At 39.6% G+C, this 25,449-nt stretch overlaps 1 protein-coding gene across 2 annotated transcripts in view; it reads right to left on the reverse strand.

Moving 5' to 3' along the window:
- man1a1 (mannosidase, alpha, class 1A, member 1) overlaps nt 1–25,449 on the reverse strand; it is a 188,993-nt gene that overhangs the window by 48,482 nt on the left and 115,062 nt on the right. For both annotated transcript variants that reach the window (XM_006626437.3, XM_015359314.2), the window contains exon 6: nt 4,660–4,754. In XM_006626437.3, the coding sequence (XP_006626500.3) occupies nt 4,660–4,754 (95 nt within the window). The remainder of the gene's footprint in view (nt 1–4,659; nt 4,755–25,449) is intronic.

Raw genomic sequence — 25,449 nt, forward strand, 5'->3', positions numbered from 1 at the left:
GTGAAGCAGCAGTCTGGCAGAGCCTAAAGGGCTACATTGTCCTCAATATTATACATGAATCCTTAAGCACTGGCACTGTACCAACGATCTGCAAAACTGTTATTACCCCCATGCCAAAAAAGCCTAACACTGCTCTCGAAAACCTTAACAATTTTCGCCCCATTTCCAACTTACCCATTCTTGCAAAAATTCTAGAACGTGCTGTCACACTTCAGTTACATAATCACCTCATGACAAACAACCTTTTCGAACCCCTCCAATCTGGCTTCCGTCAACTTCACAGCACAGAAACTGCCCCGGTCAAAGTCAATAACGATCTTCTGATAGCTTCTGATTCTGGTTCTATACTCATCCTTCTTGATCTCAGTGCTGCTTTTGACACTGTTGACTATAACATCTTACTTTCTTGTCTTGAAACTTTGTTTGGAGTTTCTGACACTGCTCTCAAATGGTTAAAATCTTACCTCACTGATCGCTGTCACTTTGTCTCTCTTAATGGGTATAGGTCTGAAATTGGACTTGTTAAGTCTGGTGTTCTTCAGGGCTCAATACTGAGCCCCATGATTCCACTTGGTCAGCTTTAAGAATCACATGGCCTCAACTATTATTTCTACGCTGACGATACTCAGATATACATCCATACCAAACCTGACACTGATGTGGCTGTCTCTATTCTATCTGATTGCATCTCTGACATAAAAATTTGAATGACTCAAAACTTCCTTCATCTTAACTGCGACAAGACTGAAGTCATGCTTATTGGCACCCCCCATCAACTTCGTAAAGCCAGTCTTGTAACCCTATCTGTAGATGGTTCTGTACTTGAGCTTCAATCTAAATTGAAAAACCTTGGGGTTATATTCGATTCTGGCTTAACATTCATCCCACATGTGCAGCATACTGTCAAAACGTCTTTTTTTCACCTCAAAAATATCACTAGACTATGTCCTATGCTATCACTAACTGTAGCTGAAAAGCTGATCAACACATTTGTGTTCTCTCAAAATGACTACTGTAATGCTCTATTCGCTGGAGTATCTAAATCTACTTTGAACAAACTGCAGTATGTCCAAAATTCAGCAGCAAGAATCCTGACTAGGTCTAGTGCAAATGATCACATTACTCCTATCCTGGAATCCTTGCACTGGCTTCCTGTCAAATTCCGTGTGGAATTTAAAATCCCCATGCTCACCTGTAAGGCCCTGCCATAGCTTGGCACCTCAGTACCTGTCTGAACTATTATCGCCCTACTCCCCACCTCGCAACCTTCGCTCTTCTAATTCTGGTCTCCTAAGTGTCCCCCAAGCCCATCTACACTCTAGGGGTGACAGGGCCTTCTCCTGTTATGCCCCCAAGCTCTGGAACTCTCTCCCCAACGATATCAGAGAGTCACCTTCTCTAAACTCCTTTAAATCCAGACTCAAAACCTTTTTCTTTAGAAGAGCTTTACTTAACTGGTTCCATTCTTCACCCCTCTGCTTTTCTTAGTACCACCATTCATGGTCTCTTCTGTGTGTTGTAATTGTGCTTTGTCTTGTGTATTCTTTTAATTTATTGTTGTTGTCATTCTGTAAAGTGCTTTGAGAAGCCACCTTTAAAGGCGCTATATAAAATATAGTTAATTATTATATTATTACAAGAGGAACCTAGGTCTTCATCTTCAGTAACAAACACCTGCCTTGCGTGATCCGACAAAGTTGCAATTATCATCTCATGACTCCAGAACTCAGTAAGCAAAAGCACTTTTCATAACGCACCTGCACTTTAATAAGCCGGCACTCTCCAGCTACAGCATTGCAACTTCACTTTGGTACTCCTATGACAAACCCGGATACTTCACATAAAGTTTGCACAATAATTCAGAGAATGTGTATTTCGTGAGAGCAGGAAAAAAAGCAAATATGCACTTGTGACACTCCTTTGAATAGAAATAATAGAATCAAAAGAGAATAATGACTAATATTGTAAGTAGTAATCAAGTTTTTAAAAAATGTTAATGCAGAATTCTACATGTATAGGGCATTTCATTGCACTTGTGCATATGACAAACTAAAGAGAACTGAACTGAATTCCTAATTGGAAGAAGGATTACCTTCAGAAGACCTACTGTAAGTAGTAAAATGTGCTTTACTGCAGAGATGTCTGGTTTAAAGGACACAGAGAATGCCGTAGTACTTCCAAGCAGAAACTTTTAAAATACTTTAGATTTCTAAACTTTAAAATCATTTAATTTTTTCGTTCCATGTGCCATTAAAAAATAAGACTAGCTAAATAAAGCTTGTACGACCAAAATCTTTATTCCACTATAGTGCTGAGCTCTGCAACGTTCTCCTGCACTTTCAGGTTTCTGGAGCTGCCTGGGCCTTCTTCTAGATGAGAACTACACGCTGATCACATATAACTAGTGTTACTACTCATACTTTATCATGAGAATTAAACTTACAATCTAAACGCACTTAATAAGCAGGCATGCTGTTCAAAAGTCAATGCTCATATAACAACAAAAGACTGTGATTAACATTATGGACATACTGTTTATCAATGTCATCTTCATCTAAGGGAAGTATTTGAACTGTTTTGATTAAATTATCAATTTTTTACTATGTTCGCAACTATTCCCCGTAGCAAAAGAAAACAGTTATGACATTACGTCAATAGCTACAAGATATTTACAAAAACCCTTTGCGTACTGTAAATTGGAAATTATGTCATGCTTAAATACGGTAGCTCAGTATCACCATGACAACAGCTTTTAATAAAAAGTTTGACAAATGAAACAGAGTATAGAGGGAAAAAAAAGGAATAAGATGATAAAAGCCATCTTTTTAATGATATTCCCTTTGTGCAGTACTGTATATTTCAGGTGAGGTGCACTTTTTTACTATTTTTTTTCTGAGAAAAAACAAACAGTACAGTTTGGCTTTGCTGTTAAATCACGCAACTTGAATTTAAAAACGGGTTAAAATGACCAATGAGCTCATACCCACAACTGGAACCTGTAATGCTTCATGCAACACAAAGCACAGAACTACCGTACAACAGATTTTGTGGATTTTGAACATCCACTTTCGTAAAGCCTTTGCTAATATTATAGTCTCCTATGTAAAACGCCTCGAAGCCTCTAGTACGAGCAGCTCTGTCTTAAATCTATTTCATCTCAGGCTCCAGTCTAAGACAACGTGTTACATTCAGTCTGGATCTATATCTGCATCAGGAGGAAAAAGGAAAAATTATTAAAGCATAAAAATATTTCTAGGAGACCCTTCATGTGTAGAGGTACCCCAAAGCATTGATTTGTTTGCTGGGAGAGTACGGGTTTGCTACCAATGACACATATATCAATCACAAGACAATAGATGCAGGCTGAAATAGAATAGAATGAGGCTTTGGGAATAATTACATAACATGTTAAACTTCTTAAAATGGACTGAGGAATATCAAAGCCTTTCTAATCTGTAAGATAATTAATGGCACTGTCATCTTCAAGACTTGCTTAGTATTGAGGGTAAATGTTTGCAGATTTTGGAACGATACAAATAAAAAAAAAATCTTCTGTGTAATAGGATGGAAAGTGATTACATACATTTCTTGGCAAATAAGGTTCAGTACTGTGAGTCTACCACAGAAAACATATAAAACTGATCTTGGAAAATGGGCTCATTTTGAGCAATGTCCTCTAGTTGTTAGTAATGCACAGTCCTCACTCTAAAACTGTTATTAACTGGCTAATGTTAATATTTAAGTTTATAATGTTATATATTTTATAAGTTTATATGATACAGCACTCATTAGCTCTTTGAGATTTAAAGCACGACAATTCCAATAATATCTGCAGTAGTATCACCTATATATACAGTGGAAGAAAAATCCTACAATTACTGAGAATCGTCACGAACAGCTAACTATAGTAAATTTGTACATCTGTTGCAATTACAGGGTTTGACTTCTGACAGACAGGAAGCACACAGTACAGAACTAGAAGGTTTGATCAATATGCCATTAAATAATTGTGAGTGTCCAAAGATAATGACATGACTTTGATGTAGATGAGATAATTATCTGTTGCCAACTGTCTGCTGAATCCTAAAGATATTTAAAAAACGTGATGAAATAAATTATTAAGATAAACATAATGCACTTTAAGTTTTCAACGACAGCAAATTGAGATGCTTCGGCTGTTACTCCGTGGTTAGAAGTACAATACGAGCAAAGTGATGTTTTAGTTTGATGATCCTCCATTATTACACTTGAGCAGCACTGTGTTAGGAACATAAAATAAAGCAAGTAGCACTTCGGAGTTCTGCCAGAACAGTTATTCTCAAACTTCAGTTACTTCTCCAGAAAGAAATGTTTATTGTTTTAAGGTTCTCCAGATGCAACACATCCAACACTTAATGCACAAACGTTTAAAAGTCTGTGTGTTTCAACAGCACAGATTGCAAAAATATATTTATAATGTTAACACTAAGACACAAAATTACACAAAACTCAGTAGTGTCGTGGGGAAATACTGCCATTCTTAAAACAAAGGAGGATCCTCAGTGCTTGTGTAGTGTTGTCATTAATCCAAAAAGAAGCATGTCCAGCAGCACAGGCAGCAATATAAAAACAGTGGCAGCTGACCAGTGTAAAAACGAGAAACAGCAGCTAAGAACTGACCTCTTCAAATTCAGCAGGGCCCACGGGACGCCAGTGGGGGTTTTGAAGGCTGGCAAAAGCTTCTCTCCGAGCTCCACTGCTTTCTTTCTGTACACCTAGGGAAGAAAAAAACATTTAAAAGATTTACAGTGCTCTTTTTAAGTACTGGGACAGCGAAGTGAAAATGCTATTTTTGCTTTCTACTCAAGCAATTCGGGTTTGAGATGAAAAGATGAATTAGAGAAGAAAGCACAGGATGTCCTTTTATTTCTGGGAACTTCTGTATTTAGACAATATGTTGTACCATTTTAGAATAATAACACCAATTGTGTTCAGTGTAAGTATTGGGACAATGGGCTGGTCAGGGGTTTCCTGTGGCGTTGATTGGGCAACACAAAAGAGCTGTGAACATGTGGTGCTGGACTGAGCCTTTTCTGCTCCCCTCGGAGTCAACAGATCTAAACCAACATGAAGACTAGAGAACTGTCTCTGAAAGAAAAGCAAGCACTTTGGATGCTGAAAGAAAGGAAGAATTTGTTCAGAGCCATAGCACAAAAATGGGCAGCAAAATCAACAATCCTGATTATCTTGAAAAAGAAAGAAACCACTGGTGTACTTGGCAAATGGTAATGCCCAAGTCAGCAGAGGAAGACAACAGCAGATGATGACAGAAAAATGATCAGAGCTGTGAAGAAAAACTAAAACAGCTGTCTCTGAAATCACCTACAACCTCCACAGAACACGGGTGAAGGTATCACAATCTGCTGTTCGGAGGAGATATTGATGGCAGAATTGAAGAGGCTACACTGCAAGACACAGACAGGGTGGAGGCAGAGTCAGGGTTTGGGAGCGCCCCTGGGACCAGCTCACTCATCTTTATCGATGATGTAACTAATGACGGTGGCAGCAGAATGATTTTAAAACTGTAGGGAAACAGCTCGTCTGCCTGTGTGCAAGAAAAGACCACCAGACTCATTGTCCGGGGCTTCATCATGCAGCAATACAATGACCCCAAGCACACTGCCAACGCAACCAAGGAGTTCATCGGGGGAAAGTGGAAAGTCTTAGACTGGCCAGGCCAATCTCCTGATTTAAATCCAATTAGACATGCATTTCACTTGCTGACGAGGAGCTTAAAGACAGAAACCGCCCAAAACAAACAGCCATTGAAAATGGCTGCAGCAGAGGCTTGGCAAAGAACAAGCCAAGCGCTTGAGTATACAGCAACAATTTTGTCTTCACTACCCCAACACCTATGGAGGGCACTGTATTTAACTTAATCTCTTTTAAAAAAAGCCACTTCAGAGACGCATCCTGAAGGCAAACGACAGGAGCTTTTTTAAATCTGAAATCCCTTAGCGATCCTTGGGATTACTTTCACCACAGCTGGTGTCACCTTAACTGTTCTGTGCACAGTGATGGCAGCTGTATTTGTGAATGATGTTTGCAGAATTCTGTGATGATAACTGAGATCCTGCAAAGCATAGATAAGATTGTATCTTTAAATACAGCCCAGGGAGTGTCCCGAGTTGTTTTGCATCCTGCATTTCATCAGCACACAAAATGGCTTTGACAACTTTAATCTCAGTTAACAGAAACTTTCAACATGTTTAATCAGAGAGAAGCTGTTATTACGCAAAGCGAAAGGAGGAGCAGACTGTCAAAAAGTTTTCCTCTAAGAAAAGAACATTTCATGTCAGAAACAAGATAAATGAGACCTACTTCTGTATGGACATCTTAAAATGTGATACTGCTTGATTTATTTGTCTCTGGTTTGACGTCTTACTCCCAAGTAAAAAACACACTGATCGTCGTTTTTCAATTTATTTAAAATCTTTCGAAAAAAAGTCCTTACTCATTATCAAGGAAGTGCTGTTTGTTTAATGAAGAACTGTTTACTTGTGCTTTGTATGTGACCAGTGTTCTTGCAAAAGCATGTGCAATACATGTGCAATGAATTGTAGGGGGAGGTGCCAAGATTGTAGTGCTAGGAAAACATCTCTGAGGTATTTTTAACCATAAATACTTGACAGTCGCTCAGCTACAACCAAGCAATCACTTACTCATGTCATGAACAGGATAAAAATCAGGAAAAAAACATTAACATACAAGACAGAAATTACTGCCTTCTAAAGATGTTTCTGTATTTTAAAAAGATGTCAGATACAAGCACTGTGCAAAAAAAAAAACTTCAAGATGAAACATTCACATACGGCATGTGAATTTGATGACTCATATATTAATGCTAGGTTTACTGTAAAAAATACAGAAAAGCTCTATTTGTGAGTATAGTCCCAAGAGGACACAAGCCTATAGTGTACCACAAAACACTTCTGAGAGAAACTGCAAGAATGTATAACTGGAGAAACAAATTAGACCACGTTCAGAAAATCCCATTTTTGGAATCGCTGCAGCACACTCCAATTTTAACTTGTAAGTGCTTAACTAAATGAGAAATCATAACTTCAGCTTAGCACGAAAGTTTAGAAAAAGAGCCCAGCTTTTCAGTTTCCAATTATTTAAAGAACAAGCAACACATATACATTCTGTAGAATAATAAGAGTTCATATCTTAAAGACGGTTGAAGATGTGAAAAAAAATTAAAATTATTCTCAAAATACTTATTTCCAATTGAAGCAAATGATTAGACCATGATTTATTTCGCTTCATCTTAATTAATATTATTCAGTCCAATCAGATGTATTCTAATGATACATCTCATGATACCCAGTGTTTGATTCTTAGATTCTACTACTTTCTTACAATCTGATACTCAGGTCACCTAATAATTCTAAGGTTACTAGGTAAGCTCATTCAGATCCTACACAAAATCTAAATGAAGCTCCCCAAACATTGTTTTTGTCTGTTTTGAACTAGGATTGCAAATCAAAACATTTCATAATTAATGCACATAATTAGGGTCTTTATTAAAGTTATAATGTCTTACAATTTTGTTAGCAACTGTACTTTCAAATTCGCCACAGCCAAATCCATTGCAATATATCATACATATTGTCCTGTGACACCTGTAAGGGGTGGAGGTTTGAGAAAACGGCAGTGTTGAAGCATCTCGGATTCCATCCATGAATGCCCTTGATCCATCCTTCCAACATCAAGAAGCAATATTAGCAGATTAAATATGAGGCCCCAGTAAGGCACACCATCCGCTGGGGGGCACTGGGCTCAAGGCAGGGCATGTAGGGCAACTAAAAGAAGACAACTAACACGTCTCTTGACTGTGGGATTAAGCTGGATCTGCCAAAGACCTCAGAGGCCGCAGGGGAACATGTAAAAGCAGAAGGTACTGCAGAGCTGTGGGCTGTGAGGCAGTGCCTGCGTAAGATGTGGCGAATTCCTGAGGTTTGTTTTTATTCAATGTCTGGGGATAAAACAGGAGAATCTAACTGGTTAACAGCAACTAACTAAAGCAGAACACATTACATTCCCATTACTTTAAAAAAAACAACCAACTTGAATTACCAAGCTACAGTGTTTTTCCTATGAATATTCTTTCTTGGGAAGAATAAAAAATAAGTGAGGGCAGTTACAGTATATCAAGACAAATATGAACTGAAAAGTCATATGGTTTGGATCAGAGCAACTCACTCAACATGAATAGGAACATAACAAAAATTTACAAACGAAAGGCATCTATTTCTCCGTATATAGCCCATTTATAAATTAGTAGTTAATTGATCCAAGGATCTCATTAATCTATTTCTTGAAAGAAACCAAGGTATCGGCTTAACCAACATAGCTAGCAGCTTGTTCCATACTCCCACAAACCTTTGGGTAAAGAAGTGCCTCCTGTTCATGGACTGAAAATGCATGTCCAAGCAGTTTCCACATGTACCTAATGTAATGTAATGTAATGTTAATGTAATGTAATGTTTAATGTAATGTTTCTTTATTAGCCCTATACAATTTCTTGCATTAGGAATTCGTCTTTTCGCATACCCCAGCTTTTCTCCATGGAGACACAGACACACAGAAAGGGAGAGAAGCTTGGGGTCAGAGCGCAGGGTCAGCCATTGTACGGCGCCCCTGGAGCAGTTAGGGTTAAGGGCCTTGCTCAGGGGCCCAACGGAGTAGGATTCCTCTGCCGGCCGCGGGATTCGAACCGGCAACCTTCCAGTAACAGGCGCAGATCCTGAGCCACAGAGCCACCGCTCCGCCCATACATCGGGTTCGTGTTTCACTTTTCATTTTGAAGAAGTCTGCTAGGTTGACTTTGTCAGTGCTTGATGATGATTGTATCATGTCCACTCGTAATCTTCTATATTCAAGACTAAAGGGTTCTGTTCGTTCAGCCTCTGAGTGTAGAACCTTCCCTTAAGCACTGGAATCCATCTGGTTGATCTCTGCACAGAATCTAGAGCAGCAATAGCTTTGGTGTCGTCATGACTGAACTGTACACATTCTTGAAAATGAGTCATTACTAGTGCATTACACAACTTTAATATTACATCCCTTGATTTAAATCCTATGCTTTAAATTATATATCCCAGCATTCTGATTCCCTTTCTAATCCCTTCCCCACATGGTCTATGAGTAGTAAATGTTATGAATATATGTCACCATAAACAATTAAGTCTTATTCATAAAGAGTCTCTTCTGTGTCAGCTTTCAAATTTTGTATATATATATATTTGGTACTTGCATACAAAATAACCACAAAAAATGAAAATTTTTTTTGGAATACATGTAATATGCTCCTTCTGCAGTGTTTGCCAGTCCACCTGCACCCCTAACTAGTTGACTGACTTGTATAAGAGAAAGAGCAGTGGTCCCAGCACAGAAACCTGTGGCACTCCACTGATTACATCACCCCTTCACACCTGTGGCCCCTGAAGGCTGCTCTGTTACTGTGCTTCCATGTAACAAGTTCCTTTATTGCTAAATTGATCTGGCTAATTATCAATCAAATAATTTAGGAATTGGTTGTAGCAAAATCATATCATGGAGCAGACTGGAGGGGTTGAAGGTTAAATAGTTCTGATTTAGAGGATATCCAAAATCTAAATTGTAAAAAAAAAAACAGAAGTTGCCTAGGTGATTTTTTCATGTGCATTGCAAACAAACGTAAAATTAAAAAGTCAAAATCCATTTAGAAAGAAAACAATACCTTATCCATAAACCCTTATTCCTGGCATACTATATTACTGAAGCTGTCAAAATAAGCAAGGCAAGAAGCCCTTTGTGTTACACTTGCAGATAGGACTGTACACAGCACTTAACAAGATGTATTGCTTTCTTTGCTGCCTGTGACTGGAGCTCCCAGCAGGACAGAATAGGAATTATTCTGCAAGCTTACGGAGAAGTGCCCAACACTGACAATACTCCGCGCGAAGCTCCCTATGGATGTTTCACAGACAGCCAGAGCCCTAACCATCTCCCTGTGTCACTGATCAGGAGACACCTTGTGACCCCAGTGGAGTCTCTGCTTGGTGTACCAATTCTTGTTCCACTGCACTGGAACAAGAAACTGAACCATGCCCGTCCGTTACTCAACACCCCAGGAAGGGCCTGCAGTTATTTTCCCTAGAGGCCATTAACTATAAGGACAATGGTAATGTACGACTAGAAATGGGTGATTAAGGCCCTCTCTTTAAACATCTGTAGATTTATAATGCCTTTACCTCCAAAGTCCAACTCTACCAAACCAAAATGTTCTCTCAGCAAAGTAAGATTTCCCCTTTTACAGTCATACATCTAAACCTCAACACAATATCACCTCTACATGTCACTTTTTTATTCTGAAATGTACTTCAAAGTTTTTGTTGAGACTAAACATTATTAGCACTTGTGCTTTGCACAATCATTTATAATGATTTATACCAGAAGGTACATCTCCAACAGTACATTACCAATACATAACAGCTACACAATGCTCATGTGTGATGTCAAAAACAATGTCAGCTTACAATATTTAAGAGATCAAAGCTTTTTTTTATTGCTATTGGCTTCTTTCTTGATTCGCTGAGACAAATAACCACGATGGCAGCTGCTCTGCACTTTTGCCGAACGGTCAGTTTAACACTCGCAATGCGCCTCCGCTTCTGGGTCCAGGCCCAGACCGACAGCGACATCACCCCCGGGAAGCCAGCCCGAATCCGAGCCGTGGCGACACTCAGGGGCGAGGAGGAAGACAAGAGAGCGAATCGCTTGAGTCACAATCGAGAAATGTAGACCGAGACTGGAACCAAAATATAGCTAAACAAAATATCTGATGGCAAATTACTGAAACAGTTGAACCTGTAATTTGTATCCATCCAAGCTCTGGATTTTTTATTAAAACGTCACTAATTTTGAACCTTTATAAAAGCAATTCATACAAACAGCTTCAAAAGAAAAAAAACTCAACTTCATCGTGAAACAAATCTCTCGAGTGTCCTTCTTATAGACACTATTTGTTTTGTGAGCCCCTCATAATGATCTTGAATAGTGGTCTTTGAGTGGCTTAATCAAAGCAATTTAATCCCTGTAACCTAATGATTAGATTGGCCCTTCAGTCACTTTACAGAACAAAGATCAAAAAGGCAACAGCTTAATAAATCTTTACAAGTCATGAAATCTGAGGCCAAGAATTTGTGGTCACCGCTCCTGCTAAACTAAGCGGATGTTCATTAAGTAATACTAGTTCACTGAACATCCCAATATGTTTGCACTCCTGCGAATTCTACATGTATTGGCTTGTAACATTTGCAAGACATTTACTATAAATGTAAAAAAAAAACATTAGGCATCCCTCAAAAGCTTTACAATGCTTATCTACAAAAACAAAGTATTTGAAAAGTGAAAAAGTATTTGCTGATTTCCTCTATTATTGCAAATGGTTTACACTGAATGTTTTCAGGTCTTCATCCAAAATCTAATATTAGATAAAGTATATTAGACCTGAGTGAACAAATAACACTTTTATTTACTTATTTTTATGATTTCATTAAGAAAGTTATCGAAGTAGAAGTTCTGCGAGAAAGAGTGGGCTAACAGTCCTCCTCTACGACGTGAAAATTACAGGAAGTGTTCGGTTGCAGTTATTGCGGTTCAAGGTGGCGCAACCAGTTATTAGGTGTAAGAGGGCAATTCGTTTTTCACACAGGGGATATGGGTGTTGGATAACTTTGTCAAATAAATGTAATAATAATAACAATAATAACAATAATAATAATAATAATAATAATAATAATAAGAATAAGTGTTATTTGTTCACTCAGGTTTCTTTTATCTAATACTAGATTTTGTTATAAGCAATAAGAGAGGAAATCAGGACGGGGGGAAATTCTGTGTATAAAAGCTGAAAGAAAGCGAACCAAAAGCCTGGGTAATCTCCTGCATATTCCTCCAGTGCAAATGTAATCCCCCTGCTTGTTCTGCCATGCAGTGTTTCAGGACTATGACAGCCCATCACATACAATGGATGATTCTGTGCACTGCAGGCCAGCAGATTTACAAGTGCACTGACTGACAAGCATGGGCTTCCAGGCTGGACCGAGGTGAATAACTCGACAGCACATGTCCTGCACCTAACAGGCTGGAAAAGACCAGTCAATTCTTCCTTCAATAAGCACTAAAGCTGTACAATAACTTTAAATTAATGCCGCCTATTACACAAAACGTCTATAAAAAATGTCACATTTTTCTTTTATAACATTACATATCTATTTTTTATTCTTTCTAGATTTTTATTGCACAGCTATGAAGCCTCATGCAGAAGATAACGCGAAGAAGAGCTTTGGGAGACATTTCTGAAAGGGCACTTCAAGGCTATTACAGCCCAAACTCGCACATTTGTCTTTAGTCAGCATATTAACTTGGTAAAACGACGATGCCTCCACTCCTTTCCTTTCCGTAAGCCTAGTGAGGACACCTGAAATCTGTGGCACCGACAGGACATGACAAGGGGTTTCTTCTTAATTAGGGCTAACTACAGATTTCCACGCTGTGACCTCCCGGTTCAGTGTCTGGGTCTGGGGCACAAAGAGCTCCTGTAGAGCACTGCTGGCCCAGTGGGTGAAAAGTGTCCCTATTAACAGGCACAGGCTGCTCTTGTTTAGGGTTGAACCCCATTGATAAGATCCACGGCACTTCATCACATAATATTACTATGGTTAAGAAATATTTATGCACACGACGTAAATATTCAAAGCTCTTATGAGAATTAATGCAAAACTCTATGTCCATATACATGATTGAACAGAATAAACCTCCAAAAACGTTCTTTGTTTCTGGTTTTATTGCAAACACTGAATCACCAGGAGATATATACATAATAGTGCCTAATGCAAGGATGACAGAGCTAAGAAAGATTGCTTGAGGGGAGTCTCACTACAGAGATCTGGCACTGCATGAAATGCTCTCTAACATGGACATAAATTTAGGGCAGGATGTGTAGAATTCAATTCAGCGCAATCAGGACACTGAGCGAAAGAGACTGCTGCCATACATTTTTATAAAGAGTAAGCACTGCAGCATTAGTGTGGCAACGTTCCTCTGTAACAACCCCAGCAATAACCACAGTCGAACTGAAGCTTAAAAGCAAATCTCCATATCCAAAAACACTATGCTGATCAAATCATTGTAAAAACAAATGTAATGCCTAATGGTGTTAATACAGAGTGCTGAGCAGCTCTAGAGAAAAAAAAAATATTACAAAAGATAATAAAAAACACAATATATTCTGTTTCTGGGCTCCATGGTGGCATAGCAGTCAGACTGCTGTCTCTGCTGGGCATGGGCTATTGTTCCCCTTGTGGGCATGTGAGTTCTCTCTGGGCGCTCTGTTGCCTCTCACCAGTCTGGCTGGCTGGTTTAACTGGTGTCTCTAAAATTGCGTGAGCAAGTGTGTGTGACCTGCAAGTGACTGGAATAATATGCAAAATATCAACCCAGACCTCTTGCCATCTAAATTCTTCTAGCACTCTTTCCAGAAATGGAGAAATCCTTTTCCGAGTCACAGAACATTCGTTGCACTAATTTAATGATTTAGTAAATATGTAAGAAGAGAGACAAAAAGGTTTCCTTCTACCTTTTGAATTCAATCTTATAATTTGATTCTTCTTTAATGCTCTTGGCACAATCAATATTAAGAGGTTAGTAAATATATCTTTAAAGTTTAACTGTGTAATGCACATCAAAGATTTTGCAAAACTGTTTTTACCCCAACAGTTTTGAGGGTACAGCTACAGGAGAATTAAGGTATAGGTATAGAAAAGGTCAATAATATTCTCAGAAGATCTATCAAAACTATAAAACATTTACAATCTATACCTGAATAAATTGGTATTCCCAATATTCATGAATAAAAGGATTATACTTTACAATATGTTATCATTACAATATACAGTGTCACAACCTGATAACCACATCACTTGAAGACACCGTTTTTAAAATTATACGAAAATCATTAAAAAACCCATTATCTTTACTGTCTTGCTAGGTTGTATTGATGTCATTTGCTTTCTGGCAACATACTTTCCAAGATAATTATATTTCAATAGTCACTGTGCTTTCTCAAATTAATCCATTCAATTTTAATCACAGGGTTAGTCTTTAAGGCATGTGCTGTACCATGACAGGTACAAGAAACATAATTGATTCCTTTTAAAACTCAGCTGACATTTTTATTACACTAGAGATAAAATTTAACACAGAGGTATCAAACTCATAACAATGCAGCCCGCATGCCCAATGACAGTCAGAGGATGGCTCGTGCAGAAAGCGCATGATGTCATACAGGCAGGCGATTCCAGCCTGAGGAGAACTTTGTGCATGTGTGTGGGCTTTCTCCTGGTGCTCTGGCCTCGGCCCTCAGTCCAGCCCGGGTTGGCCAATGCTGTCCCAACGTGCTTGTGCTTGACGGGTTTCCTACCCAGAGTGTAGCACAGCCCTGCACTCTATATGTCCACAGGTTTTAGGATGCCGCTGCTCTCACTAGGGACCTGTGGTTATCTGATAATGGGCAGATGGAATGCAAGATGCATGGAACTAATCTGTTTTCTACAGAACTGTGTATCTTTCTCATCACAGCGTACTTGAATTCACCTTTATATGTTGCTACGTCGTGCTTTTGTTATTAAAATGGAAATCAGCTGCCAAGAAAGGCCGTTTCTGTGGGGAAAAACAGGAAGCAGCTTCCAGACGCTGACGCCCGCATGGTGAATTTTCCATTGGGGTCCACCTCTCAGGGACTACATAGCAACCAGTGCAAAAATAACAGGCCAAGGGAACAGTGGAGAATCATCTATTTATTTAGAAGCTCAGTATGGTGGTAATGGGACAGATTTATTGGCTGGGGTTTTCTTTGAACACCCCTCAGAATGGAGGTTAGTGTTAATCAGAGTTTCGAAATACAACTTGTCTAAATAATTTACTACAGAACGACTCTATGTCACAGATTACATTATAAAAGTAACTTTGAAAAGCTGCATTATGTTTTGGAAGTTGCAGCCTGAGAACCTAGTTAGGAAAAAAAAAAGGACAGGATGTGTAAAGATACAATCCATGTGGTGAGCCACAAGATGTGTGATTTGCACACAGCAATAACCCTAAACAGAATCAAATCATCAGCAGTCACACAGCATCCATGACGTACAGAGATATTAGTATACTTTGGTTATTTTTATTTTCAGCTTCCAAAATGTCCCTTTATTTACAAAAACGAGAAAGGAGGTATTTTACCTTAAATTTTTAAACTGGTTTAGTTGAGGAAAAGGGCAAAATTAACATTAAAGTCCATAATTAAAGATCTTTTTATTTTAGTCTGAAAATAATAATTCAGATATGCCCTCTACATTGAATAAAATACTCTAACATGGCTAGATTTTCACTTCAAATAGTACACCCCTGCTGTTGCAAACCTGATTAAAGTGTTCTCTGTGGCTTACAAGCTGATGAACCTCATAACTGACTTTTATTTAAGCATAATGCCTTCCCAGACAATAGCATATAATGTCACTTCGCAAGAACTGTCATTTCTTCCAAAAATAACTGTGTCTCACTGGTATTTTATGGCACCTGCAGAGATATGAGACATAAATAAAAACTAAAATAAAGATGGGCATTTCCCAGAACCCCAAATCACGGAGGCTGTTAAGCAATCATTCTCTATGCAAAATCCATCACTTTTAACGGAGGTAGACCAGGCAGCAGAACATGAGCTAATACTCCATAAATCAATAGATCACAAAATGAGTCACTGCCAACCTACTGCAGAGGAATTCGGCATAATGGAAAGCAATAGTCTTTGTGCTGCTGTCTGTGAAATTCCCCCACAGGGATCTTGGTCTGAATGGCACACATCACAGCAGCTCACATACTCTTCTCTGTTTTTTGGTGTCAAGCAGTGCAAACTGCTCCCATTCCAGATTTTTGGTGTGTTTAAAAACGATAGACGTGACATGGCCCCACACTAAAAACCTGAAGCGCATCAGACTGCAGTCTGCTTACTGCTGCGGTTGACAGGCCGAAGCCCCAGGTCCTGGGAGGGGTTTAAGGAACCACAGCTTCTGCCCAAGAGCAAGTCTTGCTCAGACACAAACTGTCAGTGCTTTACTGCAGCTGCAGGGAAACCGGAAAAAAAATAAAAAAGAGGGATATTTCCCAGAACAAGTATTCCTTAAAGCAGAGAATCTCAAATCATGAAGGCTGTTAAATAATAATCCTGTATTCAAAATTAATCACTATTAACCGATTTACATACTGCATAATAGACACACAGATCCCAACACCCACACATAGGAAACTAATACCAAGTATTCTATAGAGGAGTGAAGACTACTGTTAATACATGCAAAAACTGGATAATAAAAATCCTTCATTAACACTCTTTTTACAAACATAAAGGAAACCGATACAAGTATTCTAGATAATTTTTTACTTTAAATTTTAGGGCTTTGAACTGATTTCTATATTACCTAGACTTATATATATATATTAATTATTTAAAATAATATTATTTTGATTTAAGAAACTGAAAAATATATAATGTTTCTTTAATATTTATCAGCTTATTCTTTGACTTTCCATTGAGCACCAGAGGGTATCAAGTACCAGGCATTTCCCAACCAGAAGGTACAAAGTTCTAGGGCATTAAACTTGGGAGGACAGGGTCTACAACACAATGAGGGTTATAAACCAAACAAGGCCATTCAGCCCATCTGTACCGCTTAATAGTACCTCACTGAGACTCACCCAGCTGTTTCTTGAATGAAGCCAGGGTACTGAGGTCTACAGCATGGGTGAGGTATTTGTTCTTGTCTCTCACAACCCTCTGCGTAAAGACGTACCTTCTGTGCTGGGATTTCCTGCAGAACGTGAGCCTCGCAGCTCATCAGATCTTATTGCTCTCCGGCACACAGCTTCTACCATACAGTCGGGTAAACAGGCTATCTGACTTCACAGTTTTCCCATTTAAGTCTCTCTGTCCCCTTTAGTTTAAGAAGTGAATGGAGGGCGTGAATGTCCAGTCAGCAAACAGCAAAGCAAATACAGAACTGAACCAGTCAGCATGCTGCTGTTTCTACTAAACATTAAAAAAGTAAAAAAAAATAATCAATTATCAGAGAGGAGGAAAGTGAGGCTAACATCACTGTGAGGGCGGAGGAGGCAGACTCTTGTTCATCTTCTTGTTAATCGTTAATCCACCGCGATGGTCGGAATGATTCAGCAGAGCAGGTGCGTACCTGTGTATTATATTCTAGCCAAAGCAAGCGCTATCGGTGACGTTCTCTGTACTTCACATTGTGGAAACCTGCAAGCCACCTCGTTCCAGGTTATCTGAAGGCATAGAGAACAATCGACTCTTTGTGTTACTATATCCAGAACAAAAAGCCATAAAAACTTAATAAAATCTACAAAAAAACTAAAACCTCTAAAATGTTTGCCTTGCAATGAGGAACACTGATCACAGCTAATTTGTCACAAAGACAACTGGCACAGAATTTGCCCATTAAATAAACGCCATTTCTCTTTCACAATCGAGTGTAAGGAGCAAAGTTTGAAGCAGGAGTAGTCTGGGTTCAGTCCTGGTTATGGAGGGCTACTGTGTCTGGGAACTGGACACTGAAAAGCACGTCCCTGCCTTAAAGCAACTTGGTTTTGCTTTTAATCTAAATCTACAACGATTTTCCGTCATTTGCAACACTTTGTCAGTTAATGCATTATTTTTCGTCTTCAATTTCACTGCAACAGTCCAAGAGGTTTAAATTGCAAGTTTATTCTAAACTGACGTAGTATCGAACAGGTTGTTAATTGTATTTAACCTAAATAACATCAGAGGTTCTTAAAAAGAACCATGTCTAAGGACAAACAGGATTATTCTCCTGCCATGTCACTGCCTGAGAACAGTAATCCAGTGCAGCAGGTGTGTAATTATGTAAACTGCAACAAGCAGGTGGGGTAGAATCGACAGGCTCTGCTCCAGATCTCACATCAATCTATACATGTGCGTACGTGTGTGTACATTTTATCTTTTCAGTGTGAGGCTTTTAATATACAAGAATCACAACCACTGATGGTAGCTTTGGTTTACTAACACCAAAACATTTTTTTGCCATGATACACCAGTAGTTTTTGGGAATGTTTTAGGAAAGCTGCTACTTATCAAAATCAAATTTACTAGGACAGTTGTCATAATGACCTTTATCAATATTCAGCAAGAAAAATTACAACACAAGCAATGATGATACAAAAACAATTCTAAATACCAGTTAACTGGTATCTCTGCTCATCTGTGCTTAATTAAAATGTCATAAATAGCTCTCCCTCTTTTAGATTTCAGTGAGAAGAATGGGCCTGTGTTGAGCAGTCAGTCAGCTCCAGACACGATCTAAGCGAGGCAGAGACGGAGATCAAACAACAACTTTTTGCCTTTTGTCTTTACTGTTGACATAGCTACACAAAGCCACAAAGACACACAACCTATTCCACAAAAATAGCGCAAAATGCAATTTGGGTGTTTTTGTCTTTTTTTCTGACAAGGCCACATACTAATGTTTGCAACCCATCCAAAACATCAGGAGAGATTTGAGATCCAAAACTTGGTTTCAGAGCTCAAGTAGCTCAGCCTTCTCCTTCCTGCTTTCTGACTCCACAGTTAATGGATTCAAATCAGCCCTTGCTTGCTTGTAAGATGCCAGTTCTGAAAAAGTAACTGCAAAATGTCCCCTGTATTGCTGACAGATGTTTTGTTGGAGGCTCTCAAAGTTAATTCCAGTACCACTGCTGAACTGACAAAAGGTGAAACGTCCATCACTCCACTTTCAGTGTGCCTTCTCCAAACTCTCAGCTTTCTCTAAAATTAATTTACCTTGTCCTACATATGCATCCTGCACTGAATATTCATGACAAATTTAAGATGTTTACTGAATTAAATATGTAAAGTTAGCCAGTTTGCCACCTGGACTGGGTCTTGGAGACTGGGGCAGAGCGGTGGCTCTCTGGTGGGGCGGTGTGGTGGCTCTGTGGCTCAGGATCTGTGCCTGTGGCTGGAAGGTTGCAGGTTCGAATCCCGCGGCCGGCAGAGGAATCCAACCCCGTTGGGCCCCTGAGCAAGGCCTTTAACCCCAACTGCTCCAGGGGTGCTGTATAAATGGCTGACCCTGTGCTCTGACCCCAAGGTTCTCTCCCTGTCTGTACTTCTCATGGAGAGCAAGTTAGAGTATGTGAAAAAGACAAATTCCTAATAAACAAAACTGTATATGGCCAGTAAAGTGATCTTATCAGATTAGACGTTAAAACCAGCGTTGCCATCATCAGAAAACAAGCAACAGAAACTAGTGAGAACTGCTACAATTCAAAAACGCACTTTAAAAGTTTCTTATTTTGTGAGAAACCATGTGCCTGAAGTGGGTTCCCATCTCGAAACTCAAATTAGAAACAAACACTTCAACAGTCTTGTTTCCATAAACTTCACTGTTTTAATGAAAGTGGTATAAACTTCACACACTTTTTTTCGCTCGCTCTATTTGTTTCGCTGCAAGTGCTTCACGATGATTGAGGCAGTGTGCTGCCTTTGCTTTAGGTGTGAGCTCTTTTATTCTTCTGACAGCTCTGGATTCCCTGCCATGGCAGTTAGCCCAGTCCATATTGTTTTTACTGATAAATCCATAAAAGAGGCTGAAAAGCTCTCCTGTTGCAGGAACAGTTTCTTCTCTACTAAAAAGCATTTTTTCACTGAAATTGGCCTCCCAGATGAACCACACAAAGCAGGCTAAATGGCTTTTCCTGGCAATACGTGCTCACTCATCCAGCTAAAGTGAATATTAACCACTTGAGTTGGATGATCCTCTCAATTACAGTCACTACAGTTTGACATGAGATGCCATTTCCTCGTGATATCTGATTAGGAGTCTTGCCGTAGCCCACTGGGAATAAGCATGTGACCCACCATTTATGAACACTGCCCTATGACTAAAACTGCCTTTATTCAGCAATTAACACCGATATGCACGACCTCTGTAAGTATTTGACCTCTTGGTTATTTCAGGACATGTCCGGATTCTCCAGATCACTCACCCACTGATGATTTCTCAGCTACAAAGCTCCAGTCTCACTTAACACGCCAACTGAAATGGTAAATTAATACCATAAGGCTGATTTACAGGACTTTGCTGTTCTTCCACCTCTTACTAATAGGAAAAACACTGTGACCTTCCAGTAGTCTGAAGCTGGAGAGTTCAATTAATCCTAAGGATTAAATTCATGGGTACAGTCCAACACTCAAGTCCAACTCCTTCCTCTTAGCCCACACCAGGATCCTCTCTGTGGGCAATTCATCTTTCCCTGCTGCACCACGATGGAGAAAATAATTGCCCCCAATCCACTCAAGTCCAGCTGGCATGATGACTTATTTTTTCACTGCAGATTTTGTATAATGGATCCATTTTTTTTTACTGTTTATTAATTTTCATCTGTATTTTATGTGTATTGATACACAGCTATTAGAAAAAATGCCTTTTATGAGTATGAGTAGTAGGTAAAAAATTGGTATTTTGTCCTCTGACCCCTGTAATTAAAACATTCCTGATATTTTTATGAATTCCCTTTTCTATAGCACTAGACAATGCAACGTTCCTCGGGGAAAATGCTTCACACCTTCTCCTTCCACATCCTTCCTTGATTCGAAGGACATGAATCTGCCCCAGTAAACTACAGCAGAGGGAGAGGCACTGGCAGGAAGACAGGCTGACCATGCTCAAGACACAGAAGAGCTTCAGAAATCAACACCAGCTGTGGTTTGTTCTGTGTAACAGGGTAAGGCTTCACACTCGAGCAGAATGCACTGCTGATCCACAGACCATGACACAATATGGCTTTCATGTACTCATCTGATAGGGAGATCCTTCAATGTATTTTAAGCCATGAACGTCATTCATTAAAATATATTCACACAGTAATAAAGCACAACTACATTTTCTTAGCAGTATGTTTCTTTCATCCTTTTGTTTGTATGAAGTATGCTTGTGAACCCTGTTTCACAACTTTTATTCTTGTGCTGCAGCAGTTCCTATGACAATCCACTCAAACCCCAAACTTCAGAAGAAAAGCGATTACTAACCAGTTTACTACAGCAGGCAATCTGAGCGTGTCAGGCGCGCTGCTCTCAAACACTGCATAAGCAGGATGAAATAAAAACGTGCACACTCTAGATAGAGCTCAGAAGAATTTGCTTATTGTTAGCCTAATTATATTTAGGCTAACTATTTTGCTTACTCGGTTCTCTTTCTTCATCTAAAGGCTTAGAAGAAATATGCTAATTGGACTGATCAGTAGAAGGCCTGTAGTAGGACCGTCCAAATTAAAAGCTGTCACCTCATTGAGCTGACTGCACAGGAACACAGCTCTAATAAACTTCCCACTGAGGCTGATCTATTTTACCCCTATTTCTTAACCTCAGTTACTGCACACACGGCAGCCCCGCAGTCGTTTAACTTCATTTTGCTCTGGATTGGACGTGTGGAAAGACCTCATCTAACGGACAGAAAAAAAAAGTCACAGTTAAGATTAATTTTAAGGGCTGAGTGATCTTTTCTCATTGTTTGCAGGAGACTAAAGGGAATAAGCAGCTAGAGGAGAAAGTGAAGTCAGTTTATCGAAGCTTATCTTTTCTACAGAACCATCTTCCTTACTTCCTTTCAGGAATGGTGAATGACATTCATGGCAGAAAAATGTTCAAGTGGGAAAGTTATTATGAAGATTCAGACATGCTTTACTGTTGTAATTTAAAATTCACAGACCAGGAAAATACATATAGTATTGTCAATCACAAAATTACCTGTGAAAGAGCCGTATGAAAATCCTTTGATCATGTTTAAAAACTGTCATGAACAGAATGGTTCAGTGAGTGCAGTGCTGAGAAATAACAACTGTGGTTGGTTTACTGTTCCAGGAATTCAGAAAAGATTGCTGACAATACCAGGACTTTTAGTTTTAAAGATAATAAAAGATCGTGCTATATATAATATTCCAATAATTTACGAAGGGTTAGTAACTTATCAAAACAAACTGGTTAGAAAACTGGAGCACCTATAAGCTATTTTGTAAGAGCTTTTTGTTGTCTTTAACAGAAATAATATCCAGCCCTAAAGAAGAGGATGCCAGTGTACTGTTACCTTATGGTCTTTGAATTCCCAGTGCAGAAATTCTCAAAATATAGGAGGGAGGTCTGACCCCGTTTTGTACTTAAAAAACTTTTTTTGTTAAATGAACAGGACCACAGAGTAGACAGTAATTTAAATCTGACCTTAGCAACCAAAAAAAGCTAGAATGGTCAAATGGCTTTGTGACCTTTAAGTTCCTATGACTGCGAGCTCTGAAATTTGACATCAGATACAAGAGCATTTCTTTCTCTTTCTTAGAATCAAGTCTTGCCACTACAGTTTAAAGATTTCTAGGTTTATTTTTTACATGCTAGCATTAAAAAATAAGAGGATACCTTGATAATTTTACAGAAATAAAAAAGGAAGAATCAGCATTAACCATTGATATAAACAAAAATGAATTTATCATCTCAAAGAAGTGTGTCAAAATGTTTTCTCTGTGTTCTAGTACCAATGTGGAATGTATTTTCTCTATTTTTTTAAAACCATTCCCATTTCTGATTGTAATTCATGAGGTTCCTGAAGACTGAAATGCACACAGGTATATTTACAAAGCATTTGAATTACAAAGTACTTTCCATTTTAGACATCAGAGAGGCTCTCTCAACAAACAAGCAGCAATGGCACAATGAGAAGTTGTGTCACACTGAAAAGTAAAAGTAAAGTAAAACGTACATTAATAACTTTAATTAATCTGTGTCCGGACGCTGTATGAGCTCTGCAGTGTTGCTCCCGACTGGTGAACCTCATGATATCCGTGTCCTGATGCTGTATGAGCTCTGCAGTGTTGCTCCTGACTGGTGAACTTCATGATCTATCCATGTCCTGATGCTGTATGAGCTCTGCAGTGTTGCTCCTGACTGGTGAACCTCATGATCTATTCGTGTCCTGATGCTGTATGAGCTCTGCAGTGTTGCACCTGACTGGTGAACCTCATGATCTATCCGTGTCCAGACGCTGTATGAGCTCTCCAGTGTTGCTCCTGACTGGTGAACCTCATGATCTATCCGTGTCCTGACGCTGTATGAGCTCTGCAGTTTTGCTCCTGACTGGTGAACCTCATGATCTATCCGTGTCCAGACGCTGTATGAGCTCTCCAGTGTTGCTCCTGACTGGTGAACCTCATGATCTATCCGTGTCCTGACGCTGTATGAGCTCTGCAGTGTTGCTCTTGACTGGTGAACCTCATGATCTATTCGTGTCCTGATGGTGTATGAGCTCTGCAGTGTTTTCCTGACTGGTGAACCTCATGATCTATCCGTGTCCTGACGCTGTATGAGCTCTGCAGTGTTGCTCCTGACTAGTGAACCTCATGATCTATTCATGTCCTGATGCTGTATGAGCTCTGCAGTGTTGCTCTTGACTGGTGAACCTCATGATCTATTCGTGTCCTGATGGTGTATGAGCTCTGCAGTGTTTTCCTGACTGGTGAACCTCATGATCTATCCGTGTCCTGACGCTGTATGAGCTCTGCAGTGTTGCTCCTGACTGGTGAACTTCATGATCTATCTGTGTCCTGATGCTGTATGAGCTCTGCAGTGTTGCTCCTGACTAGTGAACCTCATGATCTATTCATGTCCTGATGCTGTATGAGCTCTGCAGTGTTGCTCTTGACTGGTGAACCTCATGATCTATTCGTGTCCTGATGGTGTATGAGCTCTGCAGTGTTGTTCCTGACTGGTGAACTTCATGATCTATCCATGTCCTGATGCTGTATGAGCTCTGCAGTGTTGCTCTTGACTGGTGAACCTCATGATCTATTCGTGTCCTGATGGTGTATGAGCTCTGCAGTGTTTTCCTGACTGGTGAACTTCATAATCTATCCGTGTCCCGATGCTGTATGAGCTCTGCAGTGTTGCTCCTGACTGGTGAACCTTATGATCTATTCATGTCCTGATGCTGTATGAGCTCTGCAGTGTTGCTCCTGACTGGTGAACCTCATGATCCATCCGTGTCCTGATGCTGTATGAGCTCTGCAGTGTTGCTCCTGACTGTTGAACCTAATGATCTATTCGTGTCCTGATGCTGTATGAGCTCTGCAGTGTTGCTCCTGACTGGTGAACCTCATGATCTATCCGTGTCCTGATGCTGTATGAGCTCTGCAGTGTTGCTCCTGACTGGTGAACCTCATGATCTATCCTTGTACTGATGATGTATAAGCTCTGCAGTGCTGTACATGAGGTTCAGCACCAAATGGAGGTCTGGCACCTCCCTCGCTGGCATCATAGCAAACCTGCAGGCACCTCGGAAGATGAAGAGTGTTTTCTCCTGTACTGGTAAACACAGATCCTCTGACTATCTAATCCCCACAGTACTGCCAGTGGTGCTTAGTCAACTGTATTAAAGCTGCAACAGCTTTAATATTATTGATAGCCTAAGAAATAAAACAAAGCACATTTTTGTAATGCTTTTCTATTCATTCTGCACAAAGAAGCTCATCACATAGCCAAAATGGATTTCACACATTAATGTATCATTAACATGTCTCATAAACAAACGGCAGAAATATAATAAGCTCAGCATTAATATTTAGCTTTAATGAAATTGCATTATTAAATTAGCTGTAGCATTATTGTGCTGGCTTATGTAAAGTTTCCATTCCTTTCGGAATATAAATTACCCCGTGAGAAGCGGCAGAATGAAAAAAAATAACTCATATTTCAGAAGGAAAGTGCACACTGGCCCCCTTATGCAGGTGCAACAGCAATAGTGGTGCGATGACCTGAATTTAGTCCCAGACCTCGTCGCGGCCCATGGCTGCCTTCATTCTGAGGCAGGGAACCATTAGGAGCTATACTCCCTGGAACAGTGTGACAGAGCTGAGGTGGATTAGAATGCGAAAGCATTTACACAAAGGGTGGTGGAAGTGTGGAACAAGCTACCTAACCTTGCTGTGGTCTCCCTGGGCTGGAAAAAACAATTATTGTTTGTCAATGACGGCTATTGTCGCTCGATGTTTTAGTAAATTACATAAGGCCTAATACCTTTCTTCGAGGCAGCAGAGACTTGGGAAGTTCTTCAGCTGGTTTTATGCACACTTGGTAAATAACTCTGACATCACGCTATGGAAAGCATGAATGTGCAGCACACTGATGATGCCTGTTATCATACCAAAGCCCCAATGTGACGACACATGGGAGCAGAAGAAAACAATTCATTATTATTTGCACACTAAGTTAAAAAGTTAAAAACAACTAACTACCAATCAATC

The sequence above is a fragment of the Lepisosteus oculatus genome, chromosome 2 (assembly GCF_040954835.1).
Source record: "Lepisosteus oculatus isolate fLepOcu1 chromosome 2, fLepOcu1.hap2, whole genome shotgun sequence".
Lineage (NCBI taxonomy): Eukaryota > Metazoa > Chordata > Actinopteri > Semionotiformes > Lepisosteidae > Lepisosteus > Lepisosteus oculatus.